The 14,644-nt window shown below is 33.6% G+C and overlaps 1 protein-coding gene across 2 annotated transcripts in view; it reads right to left on the bottom strand.

Annotated features, from left to right (window-relative positions):
* Positions 1-4,419: 4,419 nt before the first annotated feature.
* LOC110996809 (dipeptidyl aminopeptidase-like protein 6) overlaps positions 4,420-14,644 on the bottom strand; it is a 115,800-nt gene continuing 105,575 nt past the window's right edge. For both annotated transcript variants that reach the window (XM_022264659.2, XM_045628301.1), the window contains exons 9-19: positions 13,669-13,792; positions 12,164-12,399; positions 11,385-11,505; positions 10,296-10,428; positions 10,051-10,223; positions 9,205-9,347; positions 8,206-8,397; positions 7,538-7,695; positions 6,433-6,644; positions 5,791-5,966; positions 4,420-5,417 (exon numbers count right to left, since the gene is read on the bottom strand). In XM_022264659.2, the coding sequence (XP_022120351.1) occupies positions 5,823-5,966; positions 6,433-6,644; positions 7,538-7,695; positions 8,206-8,397; positions 9,205-9,347; positions 10,051-10,223; positions 10,296-10,428; positions 11,385-11,505; positions 12,164-12,399; positions 13,669-13,792 (1,636 nt within the window). In that variant the 3' untranslated portion in view covers positions 4,420-5,417; positions 5,791-5,822. The remainder of the gene's footprint in view (positions 5,418-5,790; positions 5,967-6,432; positions 6,645-7,537; positions 7,696-8,205; positions 8,398-9,204; positions 9,348-10,050; positions 10,224-10,295; positions 10,429-11,384; positions 11,506-12,163; positions 12,400-13,668; positions 13,793-14,644) is intronic.

Genomic DNA, 14,644 nt, shown 5'->3' with positions numbered 1-14,644 from the left:
ATAAGTGGCTTCAGTTACCGCCAATTTTCTTCATAGGATAGGGGGGTAAACAGGCCTACGTAAAGCCTATAATGAGCAGTCATCGCAGCCCCTGGAATCCGATTTGGTGGATGCGTTGCCGGCCATTCAGATTTTAAACAATTGGAGGTTATTCCCATAGTTCACCGTGAAAGACTTCCATTTATTCTGGGTGATATGGATTTTTGGAGTTAAAGCGGAGCGATGAAACGAGGCAGGGGCGGTCAATCCTAACAGGTCTTCAGAACACTCCATAGTACAGTTTGTAGAATACGAAAAAAAACTGATCAGTAATATATTGGAGATTGATAATTCGACAAGATCTTTGCTGTATTTGGTCAGTCATTAGATGCACATGGATAGGACTTTTTCTAAAACTACGTATATATACTTTCCTTCATGCAAAGACCAGTTTTGAAATTATCGTTTTAAAACTGCTAAAATACACATTAAAATTATATTTAAGTATTCTAAATATGATTGACTTCCCAAAACATAATACCGTTTTAACGATTCGTAGTTGTATAAATATTTTTAGTATATGTCTCGAACGCTAATAGTTCAAGGTTGTCTGAACGTCAAAGCCTGTGCCAGAAATGGAACAAAACCTGTATATGTACATCGAAATTAGAAATACCTAAGTTTTACTTTGATGCGAATTACCTATTAGGTATAGAATTATTATACACTGAAATAGGTTGTTGCAATATTCATTATTATTATTAATAGTATGTGGCATTAATAGTATATAGGGTTGCCTGGAAGAAATCGCTTGTTAGCGATAAGGCCGCCCGTTGCATCCCTTGTAATTTATATATATTGTGTTATTTGTATTTCTTTAGCAACGAAGTGTAAATAAATAAATAAATAAATAAATTACATATATGATCAGATAACAAAAATCATCAGATTAGCCTCCTGCCCATTTTCCCGCTGTTTTATAAAAAAAAAAACAACGGGCTGACTCTGACACCGATTTTAGTGGGTGCATATCCGGCGGCGTACCTATGGTCAATGTAGACTTATTAAATAAGAAACAATAAAATAAAAATAACTTAAAGCTAATCTAAGAAGTCATGAAACACAATTTCTGCTATGTTAAGGTAAAAGCCCCAATCTATATGTGATACATGGAGTAATCATATGATATGTATTTCTATATTCACTATGTGTGTACACTATATACGCGCTAATCATAATATGAATAAATACAAAAATTTGCGTTTACCGCACCAGATGTTATGCGACAGAATTGCCATCTAAAATTCTAATATGTAATATTATTTAGTGTTGGATAGTCTCAAGGCAGGTGGCATTAGTAATAACTTTTTTTGCTTAGTCAAGAACACGTTGAAGCTTTCACTCCATACTACTCATACTTTTCCCATCCTCTGTGCGTCTTTCAACTGGTGCCCTGGCTGGCCAAGCGCTTGATTATTTTTAATAAAAAAATGGGACAGTTATTAAATAAAAATGCTTTCATGGTTTCGTGTTTATTGAAATTCACATTACGATAGAATAACTTCATGAAAATATGAATGAAGTGTTAACAGTAGGTAAATAAAATTTGAAGCAATAACGATTCACTTAAGTACATAATTTATAACAAGAGAAGATCTGGAGTCTTATAACTCCGAATTCCAAATACATAACAAATATTTAACAATTGAAATAGATAATTGAGTATGTCGTAGGATCATTTTATAAAACATTTAAGCCCAGATACTTCCGAGATTTGTATTATGGCCAGTTTCTCTGAATCCCTCTTAAAGTCAAATGGCGCAATATCCGATGTCAATTTTTAAGACTTTCAGAAAAAATAATATTGTTGATAGTAGGAAAGTTCAATATTTCTAGACATATAAGCTTAGATATTGTCTCGTGGCAGGGGCTTGAAGCCAACATCGGTTCGACAGCCAAACGAAATTTTATGAACATGGTCACGTGACAGAACTAGAGCTACTGTCATCCCCATACATATTCGTTTAGCTATAGTGGTTGACACATGTCAAAAGTGATTTTGTCTCAAGGCCCAGTTAACAATAACAAACCAAATAACTAATTATTAAAACAATCCTATGACATATCTAGTTACTATAACATAAGTTTTTTATAATACTGACTGAGTGGCTTTGAGCATTATAAATATTAATTGTAATAAATGTGCGCTTAGTTTATAATAAATTAAAAATAGCAGCAAGTGAACTAATAAAGGAATTTGCTAATATCCGATGTTTGGAGTCCTGCTTACTCGTTTAATAGATAATGCTGAGTAACTGATCAAAATGATTGCTCTATACAATAAATAATCGACCAAGGCAACATTATGGACGTGGTTTTAATAGAATTTTTCAATTTTAATTAAGATAATAACAAAAATGATTTTCGAAATTTTAACAATCTTGTCTCTTGTTTATGAATGTGCAACTCTTCCCTAACGTTTTATACGTGCGATCAAAGAAAAATTGTGAAAGTAATTTTCTACAAAGCCTTAAAATAAGAGACTTATATAAAGTAAAAGCAACAGGATCTGGGATATTATATTTATAGGAACAAATATTTCACCCATTCTAAAACGTGGAAGGAAATCTCTAATTAATCTCTACATGCATCTTCACCTAGGAAAAACAATGTTTGGCACTTAGGTCATGACTCACTTGTGCAATATTTATTTATGATTAAGTTAATTTAATTTAATTATTCAAGTTTTTTTAATCAGAGAAATAATTCTCAGTAATTTATTGAGCAATAGCCTCATGGTTTATACTGATAACGATCGTAGACTTTTGTTTTATACTGTTTTCTTAGTTGTACACAGATTAAACATGACATAGCATTCGTCTATATGTACTGACTTACCCACTCTAGCAAATTGCCGTCGTCGTTTGACAGATGAGAGAGTAGGGTCACACGATTTGTTTTTTTTAAATTTAGGCATACAATCGATTATATTTATTCTTTTTTTATACAATTTTAACTTTCTTTAGCCCATGATTGTGATTAATCATGGGACAACCGCGTCTACAGAACAGCCGGTAAAGGCAGCCAGATTACGAACATCCATATATACTTATTTGTAGATTAATAAAGGCGGAATGATAAAAAAACAAGTCCGCTACGATAAAATATGACTGTTTTCAATATAACCATGTGTTTTAGTCTTTCCATGACTTTGACAAACTATTAATCCAAACGAAAATACTTCGGCGTGCATTTTTTAAAAGTTTTTGTATCTATGCATTACTATTCATACAAATATTTAAGGCAGATTTATTTTGTATTTAAATGCTCCCTAGCTGTTGTTGCTGTTGTCCAGCTGTTGCAAGAAGTACTATTATTATCTCTACTAAATTATCGTTGAAAACTTAATTAATTTCTATTAAGATAATTGCATATAGTTAAAACGTGCCAATGGAAGAATGATTTAAAAATTTATCAACTATTTATTGCTATTTAGCTTAATCTAGAATTATTAAAGCACTATTAAGGTCTATTTAAATGTACTAATTAGTCAAAAACTTTAAGATATATTAAATCACTATTGGTCGTTACTAATTTTAATATCTACAATTTAAAATCCTTTATGAAAACAATTTTATCATTGTCTAACTTTAAATAAATTTACGAAATTACAATATTAAACTTATATATAAAATATTAGTACTTAATCAATGCGCCAATATCTCCCATATCCCAATATCCCATAAAATAGGAACTTAAGGTGGAAAAAGTCCTACGCATGTATTCGTAGGGGGCGATTCAAAAAGAAGCCGTAACTATTACTCCCTTATGTCAAAATACATTTTTGACATAAGGGAGCCCTAATTACGTAACGCTAACTAAACACATACAATCAAAAAATACTGATAATATTAGAAATCATTTTTCAAAGCGATAACAATTTGAGTTGCTAATGACATCGTTCAGAGTCGAGACTTACCACAGACTATGACATCCTATCCTCATAAACGTATTGGAATTTGACATACAAGAAAGCGGGCCATAGTTCGTTAATGTCGACAACTCGGTTGAAACAAATAAATTTGTTATCAAATTTATTTCGCTTCTATAGCAAGTTTAAAATACTAATTTAATTAGAACTTTCAATTGTAAAAAGACAGACTATCTACCTGAAGTGACGATTATCTTACATTTTATTTACATACTTAAATTCTAAATTCGCATTTAAAATAAAACAAGGCAAATGCCTATTTCTTCAATCGAACAACAATCTTATGAATGCAACACACATATTACGAAAAAGTCTCTTTAAAAACTTATACACACCAAACAATTCAAAATAGCAAATGAATCTTAAATAATTATAAATTGTTTTAATAAATTAATGTCAAATATAATTAACAATTCTCAAAGTGATGGGATTGCAATACAATATAGTGAAATCATGTTTTTTTTTTCATACTGGCAACAATGTAAAAAAAGACATGGAAGGTTTTCGAGAAAGATCTCTATCAAAGAGGGTCTTTATTCTTAATTTATATTACTAAAATAATAAGGAAGCTGGTAATCTTTCTTCTTAATACTTTCTCTTACATCTTGGTCCATACAAGGCAAAGCAAAACAACTACTAACGCTAAATATTTACTAAGATCACAAATCATTGACGATAGATCAATTCTAATTTATTCTAATTATTAATTTTTATTATTAATTTAATTTAAAGGATTATTTTCACTCAACATCATTCATTCCGAAGAATATAAGCCTCTGCTTGTCCTCGGAATTAAAAAAACTTCCAAATCCTTTAGCGTATAGTTTTTTTGATCAAGATAATTAATATGATGGAATTTATAAATAAAGAAAGGGTTATACGGGTTTTGCTCTAAGATTCGAGACAACCATAATTTAAATCCAAAGATGCAAAATCTGTGCAAGATTGTTTATACACTCTCACAAAATGGCGCCTAATACTCCATCTTATTTATAAATTACTTCAAGCTTCCATAGATAATCAGATTGTGATACATGATATTTCGTCAAATCCCAAATTATTAGCCTGACCAATAAAAAAAAAACTGGAACTAATATCTTCAAATGTCAACAATCTTTAAGATGTGGTTGACAGTGTCATTTAAAACATATAAAATCTTGTAAATTTAACTTTTTTCTGGAATAGACTTTTTTGTTTTAAATATTTTTTGTTTGCACATGAGTTACTTAGTGTTGCAATCATAGATAATTTAGCGCCCACCAAAAGTTTTTATTTCATTGATCGGACTATACCTAAGCAAATTTATTTAAATAGTCAGATATTTTAAAATAGTCGCACTAAACATTCTTAAGAAATAGAAAGTCCCAAATCAAAGTTGAACCACACGAGGATATGGATACAATTGTACTACAGGTTTTCAAATAACAAGAACTCCTATTCAGGTTACCTGAAATTATATAAAAGAGCCAATATAGCTAGGACCTGAAACAGCAACTCTGTTTTTTTTTTATAGAACCGGGGGCAAACGGGCAGGAGGCTCACCTGATGTTAAGTGATACCGCCGCCCATGGACACTCTCAATGCCAGAGGGCTCGCGAGTGCGTTGAATGAAACAGTTGACTTTTGTCAATTGTCATAATTATTGCCCGCGACACCATATTTTTTTCAAAGAAAACAATTAGTCGATTAACCTATTAACCACATTATGGTTTCGCTGGGTATAGAACATACCATTTGGGCTACTAACTAAGGAATAGATTTTTTTAAATAATGAAGAATATATGTACAAAAACCATGTAACGAGTGTTTTTATATCTTACCAAGAGTACAGCTCCTCCTCGCCCCACGTTCCTCAGTCAAGGTTTCCACCATTTCGAAGACCAGCCTTGGTCTCCGGAGGCACCTGCTTCCTGAAGCATTCGTCCAGAAATGTGGACATTGTACGGTATAAGTGACGCCTGACCCCGTCTAAAGTGTGGCCTTCGTCTGGGTAGATCTGTAAGAATTGTTTGTGGTTTATTATTTGTTGGGGTTCGTCACAGAGGTCATCCCGGTTATGAAGTGTATTATTTAAAAATACCAATCCTAACAGAAAGATTTCTGTTAGGATTGGTCGGATTTTCAAAATAAATAAATTTAATAATCACCAACTATAAAATAGTGGCGGGAAACTTTTAAATTCGGCGGGCGCGGATTTTCTTTGAATTTGCTGTCTTTAATCAATTAGGTGATCAGACTAGTTAAAATTTCTATATATTTGTATGATTATTTTATTTTTTCTTCTACTTTCTTCGAGTTAGGCGAATTATAAAAATCTTGTACTTGACGCTGCATACACAAACGGTGCCAAAAAGGAGAAAAAAAACTGTTTATTATGTTTAGTCATAAATTTTAAAATATTACAATTTTGTATACGGAATAAACAGTTTTAAAATAGGATTTTTATAATATCTGCACTATACCTGCTGTCTAAACATAGATCCCTGGTCAGCCAACGCCCTAGCCAGCGCCATGGTCTGCTGCAAATGCACATTATCATCAGCGGTACCATGTACCAGTAGGAGCATCTTGTCTCTGAGGGCGAGGGCCTGCTTGGTCACATCTGCATCGGCGTACCCACGGTAGTTGCCTGTCGCGTTGGGGAAACCCATATACCGCTCCGCGTATGCTGAAGCTACATTCAAAACAACCAAGTGAATATAACATACTAATAATACAATAATATATTTTTAGTTTATAATTTTTTGTTTTATTTTTTTCCTTACTAGGTTTGGCTAGAGATCGCTTGTTAGCGATAAGGCCGCCTTATATGATTGTTTTATATAAATGTAACGAAGTGTAAATAAATACATAATTTATTTATTTAATAAACAGATGTTTCCATGTATGTTTCGAAAACATAACGACGTCATCGAAACATATAGCTAGTGTCTGGTATTTGATTATTAAGCTGAAGATTAATCTTCAAACATTTCACTGTTGTTCAATGTAATAGTTTAGGTTATTTTAGTTGAAGTCGTAGGCAATAAATACAGTCCTAGATTAAATCTTTAGTACAAGGATTCGCTACTTAAACAGGAAAATAGTATCTCAGTTATATATTATACTAGCTGACCTGGCAAACATCGTTTTGCCATGTACTTATATCATTGGTTATTGTGCCTCACTCGACATAGATAGGTATAGCGTGTCGCGGACTTTTTTTGTAGATATTTATAAAATCTACAATTACTTAGAACATTTTATGGATCTATCTTTAATAGTTTAGGCAGGCTACGCAAAATAAGTTACTTTTTTGGTTCATTTTTTACACCTTGTGTCCGAAAAACCCTAATATCTTATGGAACCCTATTTTTGTTCAAAATTAAATATAGCCTATATTAATGTAGCTTTCGAATGGTGAAAATTTTTTTAAAATCGGTCCAGTAGTTTATGAGCCTATTCATTACAATCAAACAAACAAAGTTTTCCTCTTTATAATATTAGTGTAGATTAGTGTAGATAAATAAAATTACTATTAGATTTAAATATTTTACATACAATTGGCGGCAAGTACTTGTCGCTTACCATAATACCGCCAGCGTACAATAGGACTAATAGCAATAGCGCAGTGGAAGACATTGAGCGTACTGGCCAACGCAAGCGCAGCGAGAAAACCTCCGTGGCCTTCGCCCCAGACGGCGACTCGACGTCCGTCTACGAAGTGAAGGGATTCACGTAGGTATCTATAAGACGTTTTTTTTTAATTATAATAATTTATAGCAAGAATATGGTGCAAAAAGGTTTTATTATAAAATAAAAACAATCATTCATAGACCCGACATTTTATGTAAATATAAATAATGAAATGTGTTGATATGTTTCTTTAACTAGAGATCAAAACCACCTCCTAACTTTAACCGTATCGTCACGATGACCGCCGTTCGACAGCTGATTTTTGGTAGTTGTTGATTTAAAGGCAGTTTCTGAAGCCCACCACCACTAGGAACCAGCTGCCCACTGAGGTATTTCCAAACCACTTATCCTTCAAAAAGACGGCAACGTACTCGCGGGCCCTCTGGGATTGACTGTCCATGGGCGGCTGTATCGTTTAAGATGAGCCTCCTTCCTACCCTGTTCTATAAAAACCACTAACAATAATACTACGTACTATGAGTAAGACACATTTATCACGATTATATTATCAAAATAGCAATTACTTTACAATATTTAGTTATCTCATTATTTTAACTCACTCAGATACTTCTAGCTGATCAGCCAGTTCAACAGTCCCTAAACGTCTGTGTAAGGCATGGTGAGCTGCAAGACCTCTTCCACCAGCACCTCTTGCGTCCACCATAGCTAATATGGCACCGCCACTGGAGGCTAAAGAGCCCCAATCTAATTTCCACTCCTCTGTTACTAGCTGTGTTCCTGGTACTCCGTGCCTGAATTAAAACACTTTTTCTGAGCCAAGAAAATTAAATATTTAAATCTAAACATATAATATAGAATACAAAATTAAATACATCAATAATTTGGGAAAATTTAGATGCAAGATTTAATCATAAAATAGATATCTTTAATTATATAAATTAAATAATCAAACAATTCGACTTAGGCCCTTCAAGAAAAAGTGTACCAAACAAAAGCCTGGTAATGCACTTGCGAGCCTTCTGGCAATGTGTGTCCATGGGCGGTGGTATTACTTAACATTAATTAGGTGAGCCTTTGCCTTCAGTTACATAAAAAACTATACAAAATATATTAACTAGCAATTCGGATTATAAAATACTAGCGACCTGCCCCGGCTTCGCACGGGTGCAATGCTGATACTATAATGGACACTACAGAAAATCTGTGAACGTTGTAAATAAAAATGTGGGTTATCCATAAGAGATAGACGTATACCATCACGGACTTTTCTGTAGACCTTTTCAATGTGTATACAATACTTAGATACTTAGATTACATTAGAAACCTCTAAAATAACAGTACTTCTCCACTATTTAATGGATGTTATTATACATATAAACCTTCTCTCTTGAACCACTCTATCTATTAAAAAAAAAACCGCAAGAAAATCCATTGCGTAGTTTCAAAGATTTAAGCATACAAAGGGACATAGGGACAGAGAAAGCGACTTTGTTTTATAATATGTATGTAGTGATCTTGTATTACTTTTAAGAAATAAAAAATATTCTTATAAAGTGACTAGCAAAACTATGGTCTACATATACATTCTATATACTTACACTTTGAGCACCAAAGGATACTTTGTGACCTCATCTTCTCTCAGCCCCGGAGGCAATAAAAGCCTCACCCGGGCCGCGTGACCACTTGAAAGCTGAACTGAGAACGTTCTAGGAGTTGGTAAAGCTATTCCTGAAAGTCGTTCCTGTAATAATATGTTAAATTTAAAATTTAACATACTCGTATGTATGTCTGTTTAACCCACAGAAATAAATATCTCTCTTTGACCTGCGGTTTGGATCCCCGAAAAGACAATAATTACTACACTTTGAAATTAGTTTTTCCGACTATGTATTTGAGTGTTGTTCCCACGAGAATGTAAGTGCGTGCTCCTATTTTACCATGCCTCCTGCTGATAGAGGAGAACTCTTTGTTTATAATTTTATTATTATTTATTAAGAGCTCATGTGGAACATGGTATAATGGTTGGAGCTCCTTACAAACGTTGTGTAAAACAAAAACTTTGCAATTGAAGAGTCTCGGAGTTTATTGCCGTTCGTCTCAAATGTTACATTAAAAGCATTTCATACATATTTATTTTTCGACAGTTATATGTGTACATTGGTAACGTATATGATTTTTAATTTTAATTTAACTACATATAAAAATTCTTTGAAAACTCTGTATTTATGTTATATAGAAGTTATAAGCACGGAAAATAAAACGACAGGCTAAATTTTGTTATTAATACATATAATTATTAATTAATTTATGTCAGAAAATATTCAATTATTTTTTAGGTTAAGAAAAACTGGTATGCTTGTTTCTAGATACTAAACTTACTGAAAAAGTTGCGCTATTTTTGCGCGAATTTGAGACAGTTGGTTTAATCAGAATGTGAAAAATACCTTAACAGATGTATTATTCTCCAAATGCATGATAAGCCTTGGTTCAGGCAGAGCAGTTTTGTGCAGACCTGAAGTAGGTACACCAGGTCCAAGGCACTCCAGCACGAAGTACGCTGATGACGGACTGAAGTGTGCATCGTGATACAGACAAGGCAAATTACGGGGTATATTTTCTGAAAAAAAAAAACATCAACTTAAGGAATGTTACTAAGCTAAGCGTTTTATAATAATGTAAAATGTCTTACCAACAACTTTTTTCTTCTTCTTCTTACTTGGTGCCGGTGATGTTGGCAGATCCTCGTCAGAGTCGCTGTCCCAGGAGCTGTATAGATACGAAGCTAGATTTCCATAATAGTCCAGATTTATCGATGGTAGAGGCTGGAAAGGAATGACTAGTTACAAAAACTACAAACTAGTATACCAAATTTTATCAATCTTTTTTCTATAGAACAGAAACAGAATGCTTATCTGATGGGTGATACCGCCTCCCAAAGACAGGGGCTCGCGAATGCGTTGCCGAACTTTTATGAATTGTATTTATATTTTATTTTATGATAATACGATTTTTAGGTCTAAACTAGTAAATATGTATACATAAAAATTTAGTTAGCTGCTACATTATTTTTTAAAGCACTATGCGCCTAGTTTATTATAGTATAGTAGTTTTTATACTTCTATTCAAGGTAAATAAAATATTTTAAAAGAGTAAGTATGGAGTTTCTAGCCAATTTTTCTCTATGAACCTTCCATTTGGCAAAGTATTTTTAAATATTTTTAATTTTAAAAAACGCCTTTTAAATAGGCCTAATTGAAATAAATGATTTGAGTTTTTGACTTAAACCATACCAGTTTTCTTCCGATGCTTTCCGACACCATTCGAGCCAATGTTAATTGCATTCATAGAAAGAAAGGTTATAATGCCAATAATAACAATACTGCTGAAATTATGGTACTTACGTATTGCACAATCATCATCAGTTGTGGGTGAGAAAATGTATTACATTTATTAGCTACAAAGATTTTACTAACCCTCATCTTTTTCTCGCCCGGGAACATGTATGGTTTAGAACCGTACAAGAATTTGCAATGTAAATGACACCTTGCAATTCGAGTTGCTAGTGTTAGTAGTATTTTCATTATATTTTTTTTATATTCACGATAGTTCGCATTCAGACGTCGTACTGGACGCAACTCTTATCCCAATCTCATCTCAACCCTTTAGTCCATTGCTCTTTAATTTAATAATTATCCCTTTAAATATCTTTATTATCCCAACCCCGAACAATCGTAGTCTGGTGATGTCAATTACAAGTAAGCAAGTCATATCTACTTACATGAGATAAACAGGTGACGCAATATGGTAACTTGTGCGGCGTCCCCGGTCGAGGAGGTTCTGACGACACCCGGTATAAATGCCGTTGCCCGGGTTTTCCTTCTGGTATACCCAGGTAATAACTGTAACCAGCAATATATAATGAATATAGTGTACCCGTCTGATGACTCTGCAGCATCTGGTCGCTTGGTTCCTCTCAGCACTTCAGATCTTTTACGATTCATAGGAATTTGATAATCGAAACGAATTCCTTTATATCGAAAAAATTACATAAATCAACTGGTTTAACAATCCTTCATTTTTAGGCAGAGAGCTCTATGCAACGTAATTATCAAAAGTATTTAAATTGAATCAATATTATTTTAATATAATTAGTCAGATCTGGATTTATTGGATTTATTTCGCGTTTTCGTTCAATCTCCCACTGTTTCCACATACTCGCGGTTTAGTTATATAACATTTTTATTTATATAAAAGTTCGTTTGAATTGACCATTATTGATAGTGTGTACATAAACAACATAGAGTATGCCAACAAATATTATCCTTTATTTGCCGTATACTGTTCCTAAATAAATACACTTTTTGTATTAAGTTGATATTGTGTTTGTTCGAGATCTTTGTTGCTGTAAAGGAAATATACTGTATGTATGACGCAAATTACTAATAATAGAAAACGCCGACAATTTAGTGATAAACGCAACTGGAGGTCCTGAATTCGATCCCTGGTGAATAATTTCCGAGTAGGAAGCGCAGACTAATTAAATACTAAGATACCTACACATGCTGATTAACATGGTCCCACGCAAGCAGCCTGACAACATCGAAGCTCCCATGTGTAAGGGGCAAAGCCCTAGGCCCGTGCGAATTGTGTTCAGACCGCACCACGTGGCGAAACAGACCAGCTGGTCCATCTCTTATTGGAGCCAATGTGACCAGAGCTCCACCACCAACTGACCAGAGAGGAGTTGGCGCTGATTCCACCCAGCCCTCTGTTCCTGATGCTATTCGGTAGACCTGTATGCAATCAGGAAATGTGCAATTGTTTTATTAGAGACTAGACTTAGTACTTCAGTCCAAGGTAGTCCAAGGTAGTGTTAGCGATTGGTTTAAGTGATCATTAATTAAGTTAAATATTAATTAATTAACACTTAATTATTGACTCTGAGATCAGCTACTATGCCTGTGTAGTTCTGTTCACTGTCTGTTCTGTGAACATTCAATTTATATTACATTCCATACTTATCGCGAAGCGACACTCACGCGAGTAATACAAATAATAAACAAAATTTCTATTGAGGTAGACCTATTTGTTTGTACACTGGCTGAGTTCACAAGAGTTGCTTGCTATATTGTTAGGGATTAGTTAGCTATATAAATATATATTTTTTAATGTTTTTTTATGTCAGCTAATCGGTGTGAATTAATGTGTTGTTCTATCGAATTAGTAATAACTGTTAAAATAGAATATAAATAAACAAAACATATACAGAAATCTAAGGCCAAGGGTTTTAATGCCAGTGTTATTTTTGGGATTGTGATTTGAATGAAATTGAATTTGTGGTATAATTCTTTGGTTGCGACATCAGTACTACGGATATTAAAACAAATATATCGAAATCGTACACAGTTACATAGTACCGTAGTAACATAGTACCGAGGGTTGTTTGAATGGAAAAGTTGTTTCATAATCTATTTATATTTTTTTATAGAGCAGCGGGCCATCGTGTAAATGGCTTATCAAGTGATACCGCTCGTGGACAGTCAAAGGGCTCGCGACTGCATTGTCGGCCTATTAAGAATTGGTACGCTCATTTCTTGAAGGGCTCTAAATGCCATTGGAAATACTACTTCGGTTTCACTGGCAAAAACTGCCTTCAAAAGTTGTGGAACGACGGATGGCAAGTATACGAGTTGTTTGGATCTACAGATGATGAAACTCATCTGTAGATCCAAACAACTCTGAAAACTAGCCATGGTAAACGCGGTAAAAGATGGAGAGATCCGTTACATCACTATGCAACGTTAGATATCAAAAGTATTTAAATTAAATCTATATTATTCCAACATAATTAGTTTGCATTTCTTTGGGTCTCGATTACATATGTATTTCACAGTGATCACACTTCTTCGTTTTTTATGCAGAAAGCTTGTACTATTGTAGTTTGTTATTTGTACGTTAGACGAGGTGATATGGGAATTGAAGAAAGACAAAAATAACATACCTAGTTTCTTACAGAGTTCAGTTTGTTAATTATTTAATACTAACAAACTAAAGGGTCTTACCTCTTGACAGTACCACATGGGACTCTTGCAGACAGACACAATTGATAAGTTCTGAACTCTTGTCAGCCACACGACGCACACTTCAGTGAGTGACACCCACTGAGTACTTGTGATGTAGTAGTCACTGTAATAAAATTAAGATTAATTGTTTTTATAGCGGGAAAAATTGAATGGATGTTGCTGAACCACAAAGAAATTGAAAAATATGGAGGAGGCTATTAACCTAAACGATATACTCAAGAAAGGAAAACTCATCATCCTCAAAACTGAATGTGTCATAAGACGCGCTGAATCGAAACCAGTGGAACAGAAACGACGCTCAGACATGAACTGCCGATTAAGTAGAGATAGATTATACAAAAAGGGGCCTTACAGATAGGCCTTAGATACTACCAAAGAAAAAAATCTAACTTATTTTTTTTAGAAATGTAAACTAACCAATCGTTGTATGGATTCATTAACATCATATATAATAATAATAAATTGGTTATAAAAGTAGAAAATAAAACATAAAACTATATTATGAACTATTTGAACAGTTTAAATTATATCTTGAAATATCATCTGTGAGGAATTTATTATTTTTTGCTTCAATACAATAAGCAACATACATAATATGAATAAGGTAACTGGTTTAAAACAGTTTGGTACACGTGTATTATCCTTCGTAGGTCTCTGAACCTCTGATTTCTGCATTTGTCAATGTAATAGGCAAGTATGATCAACCTCCTGTGCCTGACACATGCCATCGACTTTATTGGTCTAAGGCAAGCCTAGATTCCTTACGATATTGTCCTTTAACGTTAAATGCGCACATAGAAAGTCTTTTGGCACAGCCGGGAATCGAACCTACACATCGACTCATAGATAATAGTCACACGGTGAAGCCACTAAGACAACAATGTTCTTTTGTTAGGTATACATACCGAACCACTAAAATATTACAATTTAGATTTATTTACAATAAAAAAATTCG

The sequence above is a fragment of the Pieris rapae genome, chromosome 5 (assembly GCF_905147795.1).
Source record: "Pieris rapae chromosome 5, ilPieRapa1.1, whole genome shotgun sequence".
NCBI classification, from domain to species: Eukaryota; Metazoa; Arthropoda; class Insecta; order Lepidoptera; family Pieridae; genus Pieris; species Pieris rapae.
This window is presented reverse-complemented; position numbering and strand designations above follow the sequence as displayed.